We start from the raw sequence: 16,650 nt of genomic DNA, 5'->3' as shown, positions 1-16,650 counted from the left end.
TAATTACTGTTGTGTCCCCTTATTGCTTTTGTTTGTGTGCGCCCCCCGCACCCTCCTCCTAACGACCACTCGCATCCTCCTCCTAACGACCACTTGCCCCTCGTCGCACGCTGTCGCCAGATGCCCCCCCATGGTGCGCCCCCGCATCCTCCTCCTGTTTTGGGAAGCCACTCCCTCCCGTGGACGCTTCTCCGCTCCCTCCTTTCTTCGGGCGGCCAGTTCGGCTCCTGCCTCGGTCGACGCTGGTCGCACCCTCATCGGCTTAAAATAAACGAAGTCTTAAAGTACCGTGTGCGTCTTTCGCTGCATTCAACACAGCGACCGGACACGACAGTGGCGACGAGAAAGTGGATTCGACCCGCGCTACGCAACGCTATTGACAAGCCATGGCTACGCGAGGGTTTCCCAATCAGATACCAGAATTCAACGGCTCATCGTGGTCATCGTGGGTTGGACGCCTTCAGTTCTACTTTGAAGCTAACAACATCACAGACCCAGCCTTGAAGAGGGCCAACCTGCTGACGCTGTGCGGGGAGCAGACCTACGATACTGTCTGCGCCCTTATTCAGCCAAGCACACCAGCGGCAGTGTCTTACGACGACATCGTAAAAGCGCTGCAAAAGCACTACGACCCAAGGCCATCCGAGGTCTACAGCCGGGCTCGCTTCCAACGACGAGATCAACTGGGAGGAGAAACTGTGAGCCATAACTACAGCGCAAACGACAGGACAGAGATGAAGAAGGGACACCACACAGCGCTGACTCACAACTAAAGTTTATTGGATGCCAGAAGGTATAAATACCTCCCTGGCGGCCAGAAAGAATGCAGTCGACACTTACATGCGTGACTGACATAATAGTGTACCAGTCATATGCCGCCAAGCAAATCACATGCGCGAGAATACAATATAAGCAGTGACAGAATACAATATAATCAGTGAGCAAGCACTTGTCAAAATTCGCAATCAAGGTATCTTCTTTCTTTTTCTGACAACGCGACAGATGAAGCACTGATGCATTCAGTGCTTCAGTGCTTCATCTGTCGCGTTGTCAGAAAAAGAAAGAAGATACCTTGATTGCGAATTTTGACAAGTGCTTGCTCACTGATTATATTGTATTCTGTCACTGCTTATATTGTATTCTCGCGCATGTGATTTGCTTGGCGGCATATGACTGGTACACTATTATGTCAGTCACGCATGTAAGTGTCGACTGCATTCTTTCTGGCCGCCAGGGAGGTATTTATACCTTCTGGCATCCAATAAACTTTAGTTGTGAGTCAGCGCTGTGTGGTGTCCCTTCTTCATCTCTGTCCTGTCGTTTGCGCTGTAGTTATGGATCATCAAAAACACCAACTCGCCCAACAAATGCTTTTGTCAAACTGTGAGCGCCTACGTAGCCGCGCTCAAGAAGCTCGCTGCCGACTGCAATTTTGGAACGCTGTCGACAACAGCTACCGGGCAGGAGGGAGACGCAGCTTCTTCTGCTAACACCACCATGCTTCCCTTGGACGTGATGTTACGCGACAGATTTGTGTGCGGACTGAGTGACGAGTCACTGCAGCAGCGCCTGTTCGCTGAGAAGGACCTCACATTCAGCAAAGCTTACGACATCGCCGTTCGAGCGGAGAGCGCCGGTCACCAGCAGAGAGGGATTCGCCGGAACACCGAGCCGGTACACCAGACAAGCAACCAGGTGCGCAAGCCTTCTGTTGTTGTAAAATCGGTCAAAAAGGCACAACGCTGCTGGCGGTGTGACGACCAACACAACCCCCAGGGATGTCGATTCCAGTCAGCCACGTGTAATTTTTGCCACAAGCGAGGGCATATCGAAAGAGCATGCATTACGAAACGGAGACTTGCCAAGATAAAGTCACCTTCCCAGCCTAATCACAGCGTCAACGCCTCAGAGAATACGCCGCTATCTGATCTCCATGGAACAACATCAGCAACACCATCTGTGTTGTATGACCTGAACACCATGAATCTCGGCACGCGACCGAAGATTTTTACAGAAGTAAGCGTACATCACCAGCTGATTAAGTTCGAGGTGGACTCCGGCGCAGCCTGTACTCTGATCAGTGAGGACACATTCCGAACTTCATGGCCATCTGACGCACCCGCCCTGCAACAAGACGACACGCACCTGCGAACGTGGTCAGGACAGAATCTGCCACTATTGGGCTCTGCCAACGTGCAGGTTAACTACAACGGCCAGACCCATACGCTACCTCTGCTTGTTGTGAAGGGCACAGGATCAAGCCTTCTAGGGAGAAACTGGTTTTCTCCACTAGGCGTGATGATATGCGGCATACACCAGACGCCGAGCCAGAACATGGTTGAGCAACTGCAAGAGAAATACGAAAGAGTATTCTCGGAAGAGATTCCAGGAAACGAAGGGCCCCCGGTCACGCTGGAGTTGTTGGACAACGCGCAACCCAAATTTCTGAAGGCCAGGCCGGTGCCGTTTGCTCTCCGAGATTCAGTTGAAAAAGAGTTGGACAAACTGGAGCAGCAAGGTGTCATCGAGCCGACGCAGCATTCAGAATGGGCCACACCACTTGTCGTAGTTCGCAAGAAGAACGGAACCATACGCCTCTGCGGAGACTACCGGAGCACCGTCAATCTTGCGACTAAAGCGTCCTCTTACCCGCTACCGACACCTGAAGAAGTATTCAGTGTACTACGTGGCGCAAGAGTCTTCAGCACATTGGACCTCACCCAGGCGTATCAGCAGCTGAAGGTGAGCGAGTCAACTGCTGAATTATTGGCAATTAACACACTGAAAGGCTTGTACAAAGTCAAGCGACTGCCTTTTGGCGTAGCTGCAGCCCCGGCCATATTTCAAAAATTCATGGAGACAGTGGTTCAGGGCATCCCAGGAGTTTGTGTCTACCTTGACGATGTCATCATCAGTGGCACTTCCACTGAAGAGCATGCAGTGCGCCTAGAGCTCGTTCTCGAAAGGCTAGCAAACGCTAATTTGTGCATAAGCAAATCGAAGTGCTGTTTTGCGGTGCCAGAGGTGCAATTTCTGGGACACCGAATTGATGCGGAAGGCATTCACCCTACCGAGGACAAAGTGCGAGCGATCACAGAAGCACGAGCTCCAACAAACAAGCAGGAGCTACAGGCTTTTCTCGGACTCTTGACGTTCTACGACCGGTTCTTGGAACAAAGAGCTACCGTGGCCAACGACTTATACCAACTCCTTCGGAAAGATGTGACATGGACATGGTCGCCACGCCATCAGCAGTCATTCGATGCCCTGAAAGACCTGATTCGAAGATGTACAGTCCTCCGCCACTACGACGAAAGGAAGCCTCTGCTTTTGGCTTGCGACGCATCACCGTACGGAGTCGGCGCGGTTCTATCGCAAACTGACGAGCAAGGAAGGGAAGCTCCCATCGCCTTCGCCTCACGTACGTTGTCGCAAGCAGAACGCAACTACGCGCAACTTGACAAAGAAGGGCTAGCCATCGTCTACGCGGCGACACATTTTCACCAGTACATTGCCGGCCGGAAGGTGACCTTTATAACCGATCACCGACCGCTATTGGGCATTCTGGGACCACAAAGGCCTATGCCACCAACTTTGTCTCCGCGAATGACACGTTGGTGCATCAAACTCTCAGCGTACGACTACGCTCTGGTCTACCGCAATGGGAGTAAACATCAAAACGCCGATGCGCTAAGCCGTCTGCCACTAGACGCAACTGTTGACGAACCATTTCCACCAGGAGACGTTCTGATGTTCGAAGCACTGCCAGAACCTCCGCTTACAGCAGGCACAGTTGCAGCATCTACGCAGAAGTGCGCAGCTCTCCGGCTAGTTTACACAGCTGTTCAACAAGGCAACGTGCATAAACTCAAAGGGGACAACTTCGACGCTTACCGCAGGCGAGCTACAGAGTTGAGCACCCATCGCGGCTGCATCATATTTGGGTCCCGAGTTGTGATGCCGAGAGAACTACGCGCACAAGCTATGTCTCTCATCCACGCCGGACATCGGGGCATCGTTGCAATGAAAAAGTGTGTCAGAAGCTACATGTGGTGGCCTGGCATTGACAACGACATCGAAACAGTGGTGCGAGAATGCAAGCCTTGCCAGAGCAGCCGGAGCGCCCCGCCGAAAGCTCCTGTCCCAGAATGGGAAAAGCCAGACACACCATGGCACACACTGCACATTGATTTTGCAGGACCAATTGAGGGCTGCACTTTCCTTGTGGTCGTAGATGCCTACACAAAGTGGCTTGAGATAAGGCAAATGGGACAGACGACTTCGGCAGCAGTCATTGACAACCTCCGATCACTATTTGCAACGTTCGGCCTGCCGCGCAAGGTAGTGTCGGACAACGGAACACCGTTTGTGTCTGCGGAGATCCTCAAGTTTTATCGCGACAACGGGATCTCATCAGTTACATCGGCCCCCTACCACCCAGCGACAAACGGACAAGCCGAGCGCTACGTAGCCGAGCTAAAACGCGCCCTTGAAAGAGATCAGACAGGCTCGCTGCAGCGCCGCCTTGCGCGCTTTCTCTTCAAGCAGCACACGACGGTTCAGAGCACAACAGGCGAGACCCCCTCGAAAATGATGTTCGAGCGTGAAATGCGAACTCAGCTCACAGCCATCCTCCCCGAGCCAAAGGCAGAGACGTTCCGGGAAGAAAAAGCAATTCCGCGCTGCGGCACGCTTAATGAGGGGCAGCGCGTCCTCGCCCGACAGTTTCTGAAAAAGCCACGCTGGGAGGAAGCTACAATTGTCAGACGCATAGGCCTGCGCTCTTGGCTCGTCAACATACATGGCACAGTAGCACGCCGACATCTCAACCAGCTGCGTAGATTTACGACGCCGTCTGAGAGCTGTCCGCCAGCGGAGAGAACACGTGCACCATCTTCCCACATAGCCTGGCACCTCTTCCCGGAAGAAGAGACTTCGCCCAGGACAGACCTAGGAGACACAGCGAACAACAGCCAGCCTACAAGTGTTTCTCCCCCGAGCGCACAAAGCCAGCGCGCCTCCACGCGTGAGCGCCGACCCCCTGCACGATACCAGGCAACTTTCTAAGGGGGAAGGAAGTGTTGTGTCCCCTTATTGCTTTTGTGTGTGTGCGCCCCCCGCACCCTCCTCCTAACGACCACTCGCATCCTCCTCCTAACGACCACTTGCCCCTCGTCGCACGCTGTCGCCAGATGCCCCCCCATGGTGCGCCCCCGCATCCTCCTCCTGTTTTGGGAAGCCACTCCCTCCCGTGGACGCTTCTCCGCTCCCTCCTTTCTTCGGGCGGCCAGTTCGGCTCCTGCCTCGGTCGACGCTGGTCGCACCCTCATCGGCTTAAAATAAACGAAGTCTTAAAGTACCGTGTGCGTCTTTCGCTGCATTCAACACAGCGACCGAACACGACAATTACTTAACGAGGGCCTCGGTTCTGGCTTTCTTGATGCCATAATAAGCATAAAAGGGTTCTCACACAGCTTCCACCCTTACCGATTGGTGACGTTCCACGCCACACTAGAGGTAAATCTGGACAGACTACGTCGGCCGCTTATGGACGTGGCTGGCACTGATGAACACATCAAGGTAAGGTCACTTGTAAACATAAATGCCCCCGAAAGTAGATCTGACAGCCGTCGCCGTAGCTCACTTGTTAGAGCAGCGGACGCGTAATTCTGAGGTCGTGGGTTCGGTTCACACCAGCTGCATGCGGTTGTTTTTTCTTCAGTTTTTCTAATCAATCATCGTTAAGCGATAAAATATTCACTATTCGCAACTTTCATCGCCTATAGGGGGCGCTACTGGAGATTCAATATGGCTGTCGTTGAGGGGATCGCGTAGACGCCGCCTGCTTGGCCTGCTAGTGTGCACGTCGCATCGGATCGCGCAGTGTTTCCGGCCGCTGTCTCCGTGTTGTCATGTCTTTATTTAGACGACCACTGACTCTGGGATGTATTATGTCCCACATCGGGGGTTCAGAAACGCGGGTTCGGTGCCTGATAGAAGGGGAAGAAGTTTTGAACGCAGGACACATCATTTGCTGCGGCTTGAAAGGATGCACAGCCTCGTCATACACAATCCAAGGATTGTGCCTGCAGACATCACAAGTGCGGCAAAACCCGCACGAGCTGTGGTTCAAGTTCAGGAGCGACGAAACCATACAGGTAGGCACATGAACTATTTAATAGCATAATTTGTTTTCTTTGCGGTGGGAGCTCCGTGCGTGCGTCGCGGCTTCGGTGCACGGACCTTTTCCACGTGTTGCACGACAGGAAGTGTGCTGCTTGTATGCGCGAGTAAACAAATGGCATTTGCTTGCATTTTATTGCCGAAGCGCGACCTATGCAATCGCAGAGCACATGGCAAACGGTCAGGCATTCCAGAAAGCCGCTTTTATCGCTGTGGGAACATTGATTTCGTCATCCTCCGATGAACAGGTTCCGAACAACTCAGTTTGTGTGCCCGCGAAGCAGGAGTATTTCTTCCACTACAACTTCGGATTGTTTATTTTAGAGCGAAAGCTGTAATAGCTTTGTACAAGCCATTTAGGGGGTGCAAGGGCAGCCGTTGTTTTTTGTGTGGAGGCGCAGACGCGAAAGGCCGCTACGAAGAATGGCATGATTGTAGCGCGTAGTGTGCGATTTGCGATGCTCTCATCCAAATTTAATATAGCGAGATACATGTTATTCAAAACGAAGCAGGAGAAAGAGCAATATATCATTTATTCGTATGAGATCAAGAGTGCCTGTTTTGAACTGCGAGTACTTTTTTTTTTAGCGCGGTAGCACTACTAGGCGCACTTTCCGATTTCGCGCATACGTATTATCGGCGGCGAAAGTTTGCGAGACGCGATTTCAAGGGAAAACGTTTATTGTAGGTGCATATCGGTACCCGCGCGCCCGTCATTGTTACCAGAGGAAGGAACATGCATTTTTTTGTCCCGCACACCCACGAGCCGTAAACATTTGCTGGCGATAGTACGTACGTCTTTGAAGCCTGCTTTCTGGCAGGCTACCCACCTGCCTAAATAATGCCCCGTCCCTACTGTATTCCCCTGTATGTCCCTACTGTATATTTCACGCTTGGCTATGCTAAACCATCCACTATTTTTTCCTCTCTTGCAGGGCCACTGCTCATGCAAAGCTGGGAACTCGGTACGGTGCAAACACATGATTGCAATGCTGCTTTTTGCACACAGGTAAGCATGCACAATGACGATTCCTAATTTAAGAGTTCCACTAGCTGCATTCATCAAATTGTGTCTTTTCTATGCGTGTTGCAGTTCAGTTTCAACGTACAATTAAACACAGTTTGACGCCGCTTCTTATCTATGGATGAATATGTTACTCGTTTCTCACAGGATTTTCGGGTTGCTCTTGAGAATGTTTTATTTACTTAGAATACAATCTGTTCACTGCTGCAGAACTGGCATCCAGAACTTGGACCTCCTCACTTGCACCGACGTGAAGCAAGCGTGGGGCAGACTGAAAGCAAAAAACATTTACAAGGCCAGAAAAATCAAGGACTTGTGCCACGTCCAGCCGAAACCAAGGATTCAGTTGGACACTGAGAAACTCAGTGCGATTCGGCAGCAGCTCATTGCTGCTGCTCCACGAAGCGCCTTAGCAAGGCATGTGGAAGGCCGCTGCCTTCAACATGAAAACCATGGAGAAAGTGATGAGAACCTGTGCAGTGACAACACGGGCTGTGAACCTGATTAGGTACTGCAACATATACTTGCCAGCCAACATGCAAAGCAGTTCAAAGACCTACAGTACCATGAAGTGGCGTTCAGGGACTGGAACAGATTCAAACTTTACAGAACTCGTAAGGAGCACTTGAGCCCCAATCTGTACAAATTTTATGAGGACATGGTTGCTGTGAGTGCAGTACAAGCAGCTAAAATTTGTGCACAAACGATTGGACAAGATAGCGCACAATGGAAAAGGGAGCGAATGCTCCGTATAACCGGAAGCAAGTGTCACACTTTGTATCGGTTTGCACCATCACCAGCACACAGCTGGGAAGAGAAGATCACAAAAATGCTAACAGAAAACTTTCCAGGAAACGACGCCACAAGATATGGCAAGGCTTATGAGAAACCAGCTCTTGAAGAGTATGTGCTGAACACTGCTGATGCAGTCTCGACATTGGGCCTGGTTGTGAACCCTTTGGTTCCATGGCTTGGCTTCAGCCCCGACGGAATTGTTTTCAGACATGGAGAGCCAGCTGTCTTATTAGAGATAAAAAGCCCAACACGTGGCAAAACAGAAAAAATTTCTGAGCTTGTGAGGCAGAAGAAAGTGCCGTACATTCTGTGCCAAGGTGAAAATTATAGCTTGAGGCCTACCCACTGCTATTACACGCAAGTGCAACTGGGACTATTTCTTTTGGATTTGGAAGAAGCCCGCCTTATTGTATACAGTGAGGTGGAATCTCTGGTAATCGTTGTGAGGAGGTGCGTGCCATTTATTGACAGCCTGATTCGACGTCTGCAGTATGTGTATTTTACACACTACCTGCCAGAACTTATTAAGTATATGAGATGATGGAAGTGTAATGGGTTTCTCGGGCACAGGACACAAAACACAGCACGGCACAAAGCAATAAGCGCGGAACGGCGTTCACCGACAGTCAGCGGTTCCAACAGCACCAACAGGAGGCACGCGCTTGCCGAGAGCAGTCCCGCTGCCGCGCGGGCACTTCTTCGTCATTACAATGGCCCCCGACGAAGGAGGAGCCATCCTGGCGACTCACGGCGTGGTACACATCACGGGTTCGTGGTAAGGCTTGAGACGGCTGATGTGAACGGTTTCACGGCCACGGCGGCGGTGGTCAGAGGAGGGTGTCAACGGTTCCACAACGTAGTTCACGGGGGAACTCTGGCAGAAAACACGGTAGGGTAGTGATACTTAGTGAGGAACTTGGATGACAGGCCAGGAGGACCAGAAGGTACCCATAGCCAAACAAGGGAGCCGGCCGGTAGGGGGGCAGAGGGTTGACCTGAATCACGGCGGTCTTTCTGAAGAAGTTGATCGTGGGACGTGAGAGATTGGGCTAGTTGGCGGCATTCTTCGGCATACTGGGCTATTTCAGAAGCAGGGGAGCAGGCAGAGGCATCAGGATGGTAGGGGAGGATGGTGTCAAGCAGGCAGGTAGGTTCGCGTCCATAAAGAAGAAAAAATGGCGAAAACCCAGTAGTAGACTGGACGGCGGTATTATAGGCGTATGTCACAAATGGGAGAACGAGGTCCCAGTTGGAGTGGTCGGGAGTGACATACATGGTGAGCATGTCACCGAACGTCCGGTTAAACCTTTCGGTCAGCCCATTCGTCTGAGGATGGTACGCCGTGCTTGCTCTGTGAACTACGCGGCATTCTTGCAGGAGTGCCTGGACAACATCTGATAAAAACATGCGGCCACGGTTGCTAAGAAGCTCGCGAGGAGCACCGTGGCGAAGAACGAGATTGCGCAGAATGAAAAAAGCTACGTCCCTGGCTGTAGCCGCCGAAAGAGTGGACGTCTCGGCATAGCGCGTAAGACGGTCGACGGCGACGACAATCCAACGGTGACCAGAAGTAGAAGGCGGCAGAGGCCCATAAAGGTCGATGCCCACACGATCAAACGGACGTGCAGGGCAAGGTAAAGGCTGCAATGGTCCGGAAAGGCGCTGCGATGGTGACTTGCGGCATTGGCAGTCGAGACATGAGCGAATGTACTTTCGTAGAAAGGTGTACATGCCGCGCCAGTAGTACCGGTGCCGAAATCGCGTGTAGGTTTTTAAGAGACCAGCATGAGCGTTCGGGGTTCGGCATGAAATGATGCGCAGACTTCAGTGCGTAAGTGGCGAGGTATGACAAGTAGCCATCTTCGACCATCTGGCATGTAATTCCGGCGGTAAAGAAGACCGTCTTGCAGAGTAAAGTGGCAGGCTTGACGACGAAGAGAGCGGGAGGGCGCTGGTGTAGTGCGGCCGGAAAGGAGATGCACGAGAGAGTTATCCAGGCATCTTTGCGCTGCTCCAGATGCATGTTTGGAGGGCGTAACGAAGAGAGCACGGGTTCAATGCTAGAGAGGCTCGCATCGTCGGCAAGTAGCGGTGACCGGGAGAGGGCGTCGGCGTCAGAGTGCTTGCGTCCGGAACGGTAGATGACTCGGATGTCGTACTCCTGAAGGCGCAGAGCCCAACGACCAAGTCGGCCTGGTGGATCCTTCAAGGACGACAGCCAGCATAAAGCATGGTGGTCGGTGACTACGTCGAATGGGCGGCCGTAGAGATATGGTCGAAATTTGGTTATTGCCCACAAAATGGCCAAACATTCTTTTTCGGACACGGAGTAATTGATCTCGGCTTTGGACAACGTGCGGCTGGCATAGGCGGCAACATATTCATGAAATCCAGGCTTCCGTTGTGCAAGCACAGCGCCGATGCCGATGCCACTAGCATCCGTGTGGATCTCCGTTGGAGCGTTCGGGTCGTAATGGCGAAGTATTGGTGGTGAAGTAAGGAGCCGGCGCATTGTAGCGAAAGCTTCATCACAGCTGGAGCACCAAGACGACAAGGAACTTTGGGCTTGAAGTCGCGTCAAAGGAGAAATGATGGTGGCGAAATTCCGGATGAAGCGCCGAAAATATGAGCATAGGCCGATGAAACTGCGCAGTTCTTTGGGCGTGGACGGCTTCAGAAACTCGGCAACCGCACGAAGTTTTGTGGGATCCGGAAGGATGCCCTCTTTTGAGACGACATGGCCGAGGATGGTCAGTTGGCGAGCTCCGAAATGGCATTTTTTCAAATTTAATTGCAGCCCTGCGGTGCTGAGGCAAGTCAGCACTTGGCGCAAACGAGTCAGATGAGTCGAGAAGTCGGCCGAAAACACGACGACGTCGTCAAGAGCAGAGGCACGTCTTCCAGCGGAGGCCACGCAGAACGTTATCCATCATTCTTTCGAATGTCGCAGGGGTATTGCAAAGCCCAAAGGCATCAGGTTAAACTCATATAACCCATCAGGCGTGACGAAGGCTGTTTTTTCGCGGTCATCTTCGGCCATAGGTATTTGCCAATAACCAGATCTCAGATCGAGCGACGAAAAGAATTCTGCCCCTTGCAGGCAATCGAGGGCGTCATCTATGCGTGGCAGAGGATAAACGTCTTTCCGAGTTACAGTGTTCAGCCGTCGGTAATCCACGCAAAATCGGATAGAGCCGTCTTTCTTTCGAACGAGAACGACCGGGGTAGACCATGGGCTCTTCGAGGGCTGTATAATCCCGCGCTCTAACATGTCGTCCACTTGCTCGGTGATGACTCGACGCTCCGGAGCTGACACGCGATATGGTCGATGGCGCAGAGGAGGATGGGTGCCAGTATCGATGGTATGTGTAACCGCGGAAGCACGGCCGAGTGGAGATTGGCACGCATCAAAAGATGAACTAAATTCGCACAAAAGGGCGAACAGCTGGTCACGGCACGTCGAATGAAGGTCTCAATCAATGGCACTGTACAAGACATCAGAGGGGGGTCGGCGTGACGGGGGAGTCAAGGTGAGAGCATCGACCGATGGTGTAGAAGCGGCCTCGACGTCGTCGACGACTTGTAGGAGTTCAGCCGATGCTACGCAGCCAACGCATTCACCACGAAGCAGAGTTAAAGGAGAGGGTAGATGATTGCTGATGAGCATGGTTGCTCTTCCGGAAGTCACCGTGAGAACAGCGAAGGGAAGCGGTAGGTTTCTGCGGCGAACGAACAATTCCGAGGGAGTAAAGAGAACAGGTGTGTCGGGTTGGTCGGCTGGAGAGACACAGGACAGGGAGACTACAACGGACGAGGAAGCAGGCAGTTCGACATCATGAGAAAGAAGAAGCTTGTCCGGATACTCGGATGTTTCAGCTCTGGAGTCGTCGGGTAGGACAGAGAGTGTGACTTCAGCACGGGCGCAGTCGACGACAGCAGAGTGTTCCGACAAAGTCCCACCCAAGAATGACGTCATGCGAGCAGGAGGACAGTACCAAGAACTAAATTGCGTAGATGACGTCTTGAATAGCAACTCGTGCAGTGCAAGCGGCTGAATTTGCTGGGCGTCAGCAGTACGGAGCAAAATGTCAGGGAATGGCGTCAGAACTTTCTTGATTCGGCGGCAAAATTTCGCGTCCTTAACTGATATGGCTGCTCCGGTGTCAATCAATGCACACGTCACAACACCATCTACTACTACATCAACGACATTGGCGGGGGACGTCAGAGGCCTTGTAAAGTTCGCCGAAGGCGCAGCTCTTGCCTCGGGAACTGCGCTCACTAGTTTTCCGCTTCGGTGGGGCTGACGCGGCGGCGCACCGGGGAGATGGAACGGCGCCGCGGAAAATGGGAGCGGTGCGGCGTTGCGGACTGGTCGTCAGTTCTGAACAAAGATGTTGGCGAACTAGGCTGCATGCGGTAGTGCTGCGTGTAGGGTCCGTATGCTGATGGCGTCATGACGTCAGTAGGCGAATAGGTATGACGGCGTCAGTAGCGGGCGACATGTCCGGCAATGCCACAGGCAAAACAAATGGGCCTGCTGTCGCGAGTGCGCCATGGCCAACCGTAGGGAAGGGGGGCCGGCGCCGTGTGCGGCAATGATGGTGGGGCGGGAACCCGATACGACCGAACAGGTCGCGGTGCTAAAGGCGGCGGAGCTGCTGTGGCGTCGGAAAAATTCCCCGAGGGATGAGGAGCCGGGCGGGACAGGACGGCGGCGTAGGTAAGCGGGGCAGCCACTGCCTGTTGAGGGATGGGTGGCACGGCATCCGCGATCTGCAGGGCGTCTGCGACCTGTGCCTGGATGGTCTGCTGAAAGGCCGGCGGAAGTGCTGGTGACGGAGCTGGAGCCCCATGCATGAGCGCGAGTTGACGTGCAACTTCTTCACGGATGAACCGTTTCACTTCCTGCATGAACTGGGGCTCTCCAGCGACCACAACATCAACGGATAGTACCTCAGCCTGTCGTACAGGGCGACGAGCGAGGACGCGTTGCTTGCGGAGTCCCTCGTAGCTCTGGCACAAGCTGATGACGGAGGCAACGGTGTCAGACTGCCTGGCAAGAAGCATTTGAAAGGCGTCCTCGTCGATGCCTTTCATAATGTACCTGATTTTGTCGGCCTCAGACATTTCAGAGTCCACGCGCTTGCACAGGTCTACGTCGTCTTCCACGTAGCTCGTGAACGTCTCACCCGGCAGCTGCGCTCGCTCTCGCAAGCGCTGTTCAGCACGGAGATTGCGCGCACCAGGACGGCCAAATACCTCCGCGAAGTTCGTTTTGAAAGCCAACCAGTTGGTGATGTCCGCTTCATGGTTGCGGAAACAGAGGTTGGCGACGTCAGCGAGGTAGAATATGACGTTATTGAGCTTCATGGTATCGTCCCAGCGGTTGTGCGTGCTTACCCGCTCGTAAGACGCCAGCCAATCTTCCACATCATTGTCGCCGGTGCCGCTGAAGACAGCTGGGTCCCGCTGCCGAGGCATGCCAGCGCAGATAACAGGTGCGGGCGGTACCGATGGCGGCGGCAGTGGCAGCGGTGCTGTGTCTCTAGGCGTTTGGGTGGTAACGGTGCCGTTTCTCAGCTCCAGGACGGGATCAGAGTCCACCTCCACCACTTGTAATGGGTTTCTCGGACACAAAACACAGCACGGCACAAAGCAATAAGCGCGGAACGGCGTTCACTGACAGTCAGCGGTTCCAACAGCACCAACAGGAGGCACGCGCTCGCCGAGAGCAGTCCCGCTGCCGCGCGGGCACTTCTTCGTCATTACAGAAGGAATAAACAAGCAAAAAATGTATGCATTGTGGTCATCAGTGATGTAATGAACACCCAAAACAAACAACACAACCCTGTCATTTGTCAGGCAATGTTCTCCTAATACCCACATACTGATAAAGCAGAAACAGCATGCTCGCCTGAAATGCCACAAAATCTGTGCATACTTAAAAAAAAGATACTATGAAGATGGAAGCAATTAGTTCTCACACAGGACCAGGATGAAATGGTCCTGGGTACTTTCACACGTAAACTGGTTCACCAAATTGTACGATTACATGCACATAAAAGAGGTTTGGATTGGTTCATGGGGTTTAACGTCCCAAAGCGACAAAGGCTATGAGAGACGCCGTAGTGGAGGGCTCCGGAAAAGAGGAGAAAAAATTGGAGATGCCACAATGAGATTTTTAATGAAGGCAAAAGACAGCATGGCACCATTCCTCTCGATGTCAATTATATTCCCCTGCATGTCTCCAATCTCTGCGATTCTGTTCGCACTCTGACAAAGTGAGGCTTACAGAATTGCTCCTGGTGTACAAAGGTAATAACGAGATCTGCTTGCTTCACCCATTTAGCTAGTTTACTACACAATATGTTTATTTAACATGAGGATGTTGGGTGTAAAAAGCCACTGAGAAGGCTCAACGAGGCGGGCGCACCCTGCACATGTTTGGCAGCGGTACACTTGAATATTGCAACAGCATCAGCATGAGAGCACTTTCAGAGAAAAAAAACGGAAGAAGTCAGAACGTAACAGAGTTCACACTTTTTAGCTATACATCGATTCGAATTTACCAGTTAAATAGCCAAGTCAGAATCCAGCAGCTAAAATATGACCCCTCCCTCCTGCTAGAAGGCCATGCAGCAGAACTAATTCGTTTTGTAAAGAGTTATGACCACTGACTGGAAATTTTGCTCATTTTTTGTTCACTTGGCATGTTTTATTGTAGTTTTTATCAATGTTTGCATTTATATTGTCTCTGGCATTGTCGAAAACAAAGTCCCTTAAGGCCTTCCAAAGGAGGCTGGTGCTGCAGTCGCCACATGAACTACAAGGCTAGTGCTAGGAGTGGTAGTGCTAGGAGTGGTCACACAAGATCTGCACCTTCAAATACATTTTTCTGATAGGCTGTGATATCTGAAAGACATTTCCTATATCTTTCTCTATGCATGTTCTTACCAGACTGTGACAATGTAATACACAATGTACCTGTGGTTACTTACACAAAAATATAACAAAATATTCCATGCGTTTATTGTTCAGCCGCCATGGTGGCTCAGTGGTTATGGTGCTCGGCTACTGACCCGAAAGACGCGGGTTTGATCCCAGCTGCGGCGGTCGAATTTTAATGGAGGAAAAATTCTAGAGGCCCGTGTGCTGTGCGATGTCAATGCACGTTAAAGAACTCCAGGTTGCCGAAATTTCCGGAGCCCTTCACTGTGGCATCTCTCATAGCCTGAGTCGTTTTGGGACGTTAAAAAACCAACCTATTGTTCAGACGTGAGCAAATGACTGAAATTATTCAGCCACAACCTACCCGCACCACTGTCTGTATGCTCATATGAATCACAAAGACCCCTAAAATATTTTGTCTGCGAGCGCAGGTGCAGACAAATTAACAATTCCTGCTATAATAATCATTGCCTCATCAACAACGGCCAGCATTTCCCAGGGCAACGGGCCTTTCAGCATTTTAAACAGCTTCAGACGTTGAATTGCCCTTTCAACATGTACACGTGCCCGAGCAATTTGCAGAGTTTTCGCTGCTTCATCTGGTGAAAACTGTGCCTTCTTCCGCAGGAATGGAGGCTGCACAACACCAATCCCCAAGGCAGCACATGTACTGTCGATGTTGAACCCCTTGTCCACCATCACATCATCTTTGAAAGGGTCTAGTCTGCGCAAAATATCTGTGTCCTCCACACATGCTTTATCAGAGGCACGGCCTCCAAATGAGTCGCTCAAAAAAGTGATGAGTGCACCTGGTGATACACCAATCAAAACTTTCATTGTGTGAACACCTTTGTAGTGCGAATATGTCGGAATGCGGCAGGACACACAGTGGGACTTTTCCACCTCAACTTCTGTGCAGTCAAGCACAATCCTGACATCCTTGTATGCCACAAAGCATTGAGGCTGATTCTGTTGCACTTCGGCCTTGCTTGGCCAAGGGATAGCTGCTTCCAGGACAGCTGCCAAGGGGTGTATGGTGCCATAAAAATAGCGGTGCACTGTCGCCTCAGACACTGCAAATAATGTGGCTAAGCACCTGAAGGACAGAAAGGTTTTCAGGCGAACAAGCACTATAGTGACTCTTTCTAGTACACTTCTTTCTGTTTTCAGTTTGTCAATATCAGCCACAGAATCAGCAATAAACATCAGAAGCTTCATATTCTCTACACCTGTGAAGGCTTTCACACAAGCATCGCGATGAAACATGTCAATGAGAGTGGTGCTGGTGCTAGGTGCTGTGCTTGGATCAACCTGCACAGCCTTGTGTACAGAAGCAGTCTGGCTCTTGTCGAACTGCCGGAGGGTCTCGACTGCAGCGCTGTCCAGGCCTTCAATCTCTATCGGGTGGGCATCAAGTAGAAGAAGGGCCTCAGCAGCGTCATTTTTCCTTGTACGCTCCGTGTCCTTGTTGGCACTGCTTTCGCACTCCGGTGTTTCCTGATAATACAGACAGATAATGGACTGACAAACTGTAGAGAAAAAAGGCCATAGAAAATGCCTTTTTTTTTCAATGAATATAATACAAAACTCAATACAGAATTAAACACTGCAAATGTTTCGAATAACTTCGTGTAATGTTTGTAAGTAATGAATACTTACACACCTCATAGAACAGTCATGCCAAAGTTACACATTTT

The 16,650-nt window shown here is 51.6% G+C and overlaps 2 protein-coding genes and 1 pseudogene across 2 annotated transcripts in view; 1 reads left to right on the top strand and 2 right to left on the bottom strand.

Moving 5' to 3' along the window:
* LOC149327750 (calcium-activated chloride channel regulator 1-like) overlaps positions 1 to 16,650 on the bottom strand; it is an 884,343-nt gene that overhangs the window by 189,648 nt on the left and 678,045 nt on the right. The window lies entirely within an intron of this gene.
* Positions 5,952 to 8,875, top strand: LOC149327765 (uncharacterized; annotated as a pseudogene).
* Positions 15,359 to 16,647, bottom strand: LOC149327764 (uncharacterized). The gene is made up of 2 exons (XM_089563492.1): positions 16,644 to 16,647; positions 15,359 to 16,482 (listed from the first exon to the last, which is right to left on the bottom strand). Exons 1-2 carry the CDS (start codon positions 16,645 to 16,647, stop codon positions 15,359 to 15,361), a joined length of 1,128 nt encoding a protein of 375 aa, XP_089419618.1.

The sequence above is a fragment of the Amblyomma mixtum genome, chromosome 10 (assembly GCF_055824585.1).
Source record: "Amblyomma mixtum isolate Tamu chromosome 10, ASM5582458v1, whole genome shotgun sequence".
Lineage (NCBI taxonomy): Eukaryota > Metazoa > Arthropoda > Arachnida > Ixodida > Ixodidae > Amblyomma > Amblyomma mixtum.
This window is presented reverse-complemented; position numbering and strand designations above follow the sequence as displayed.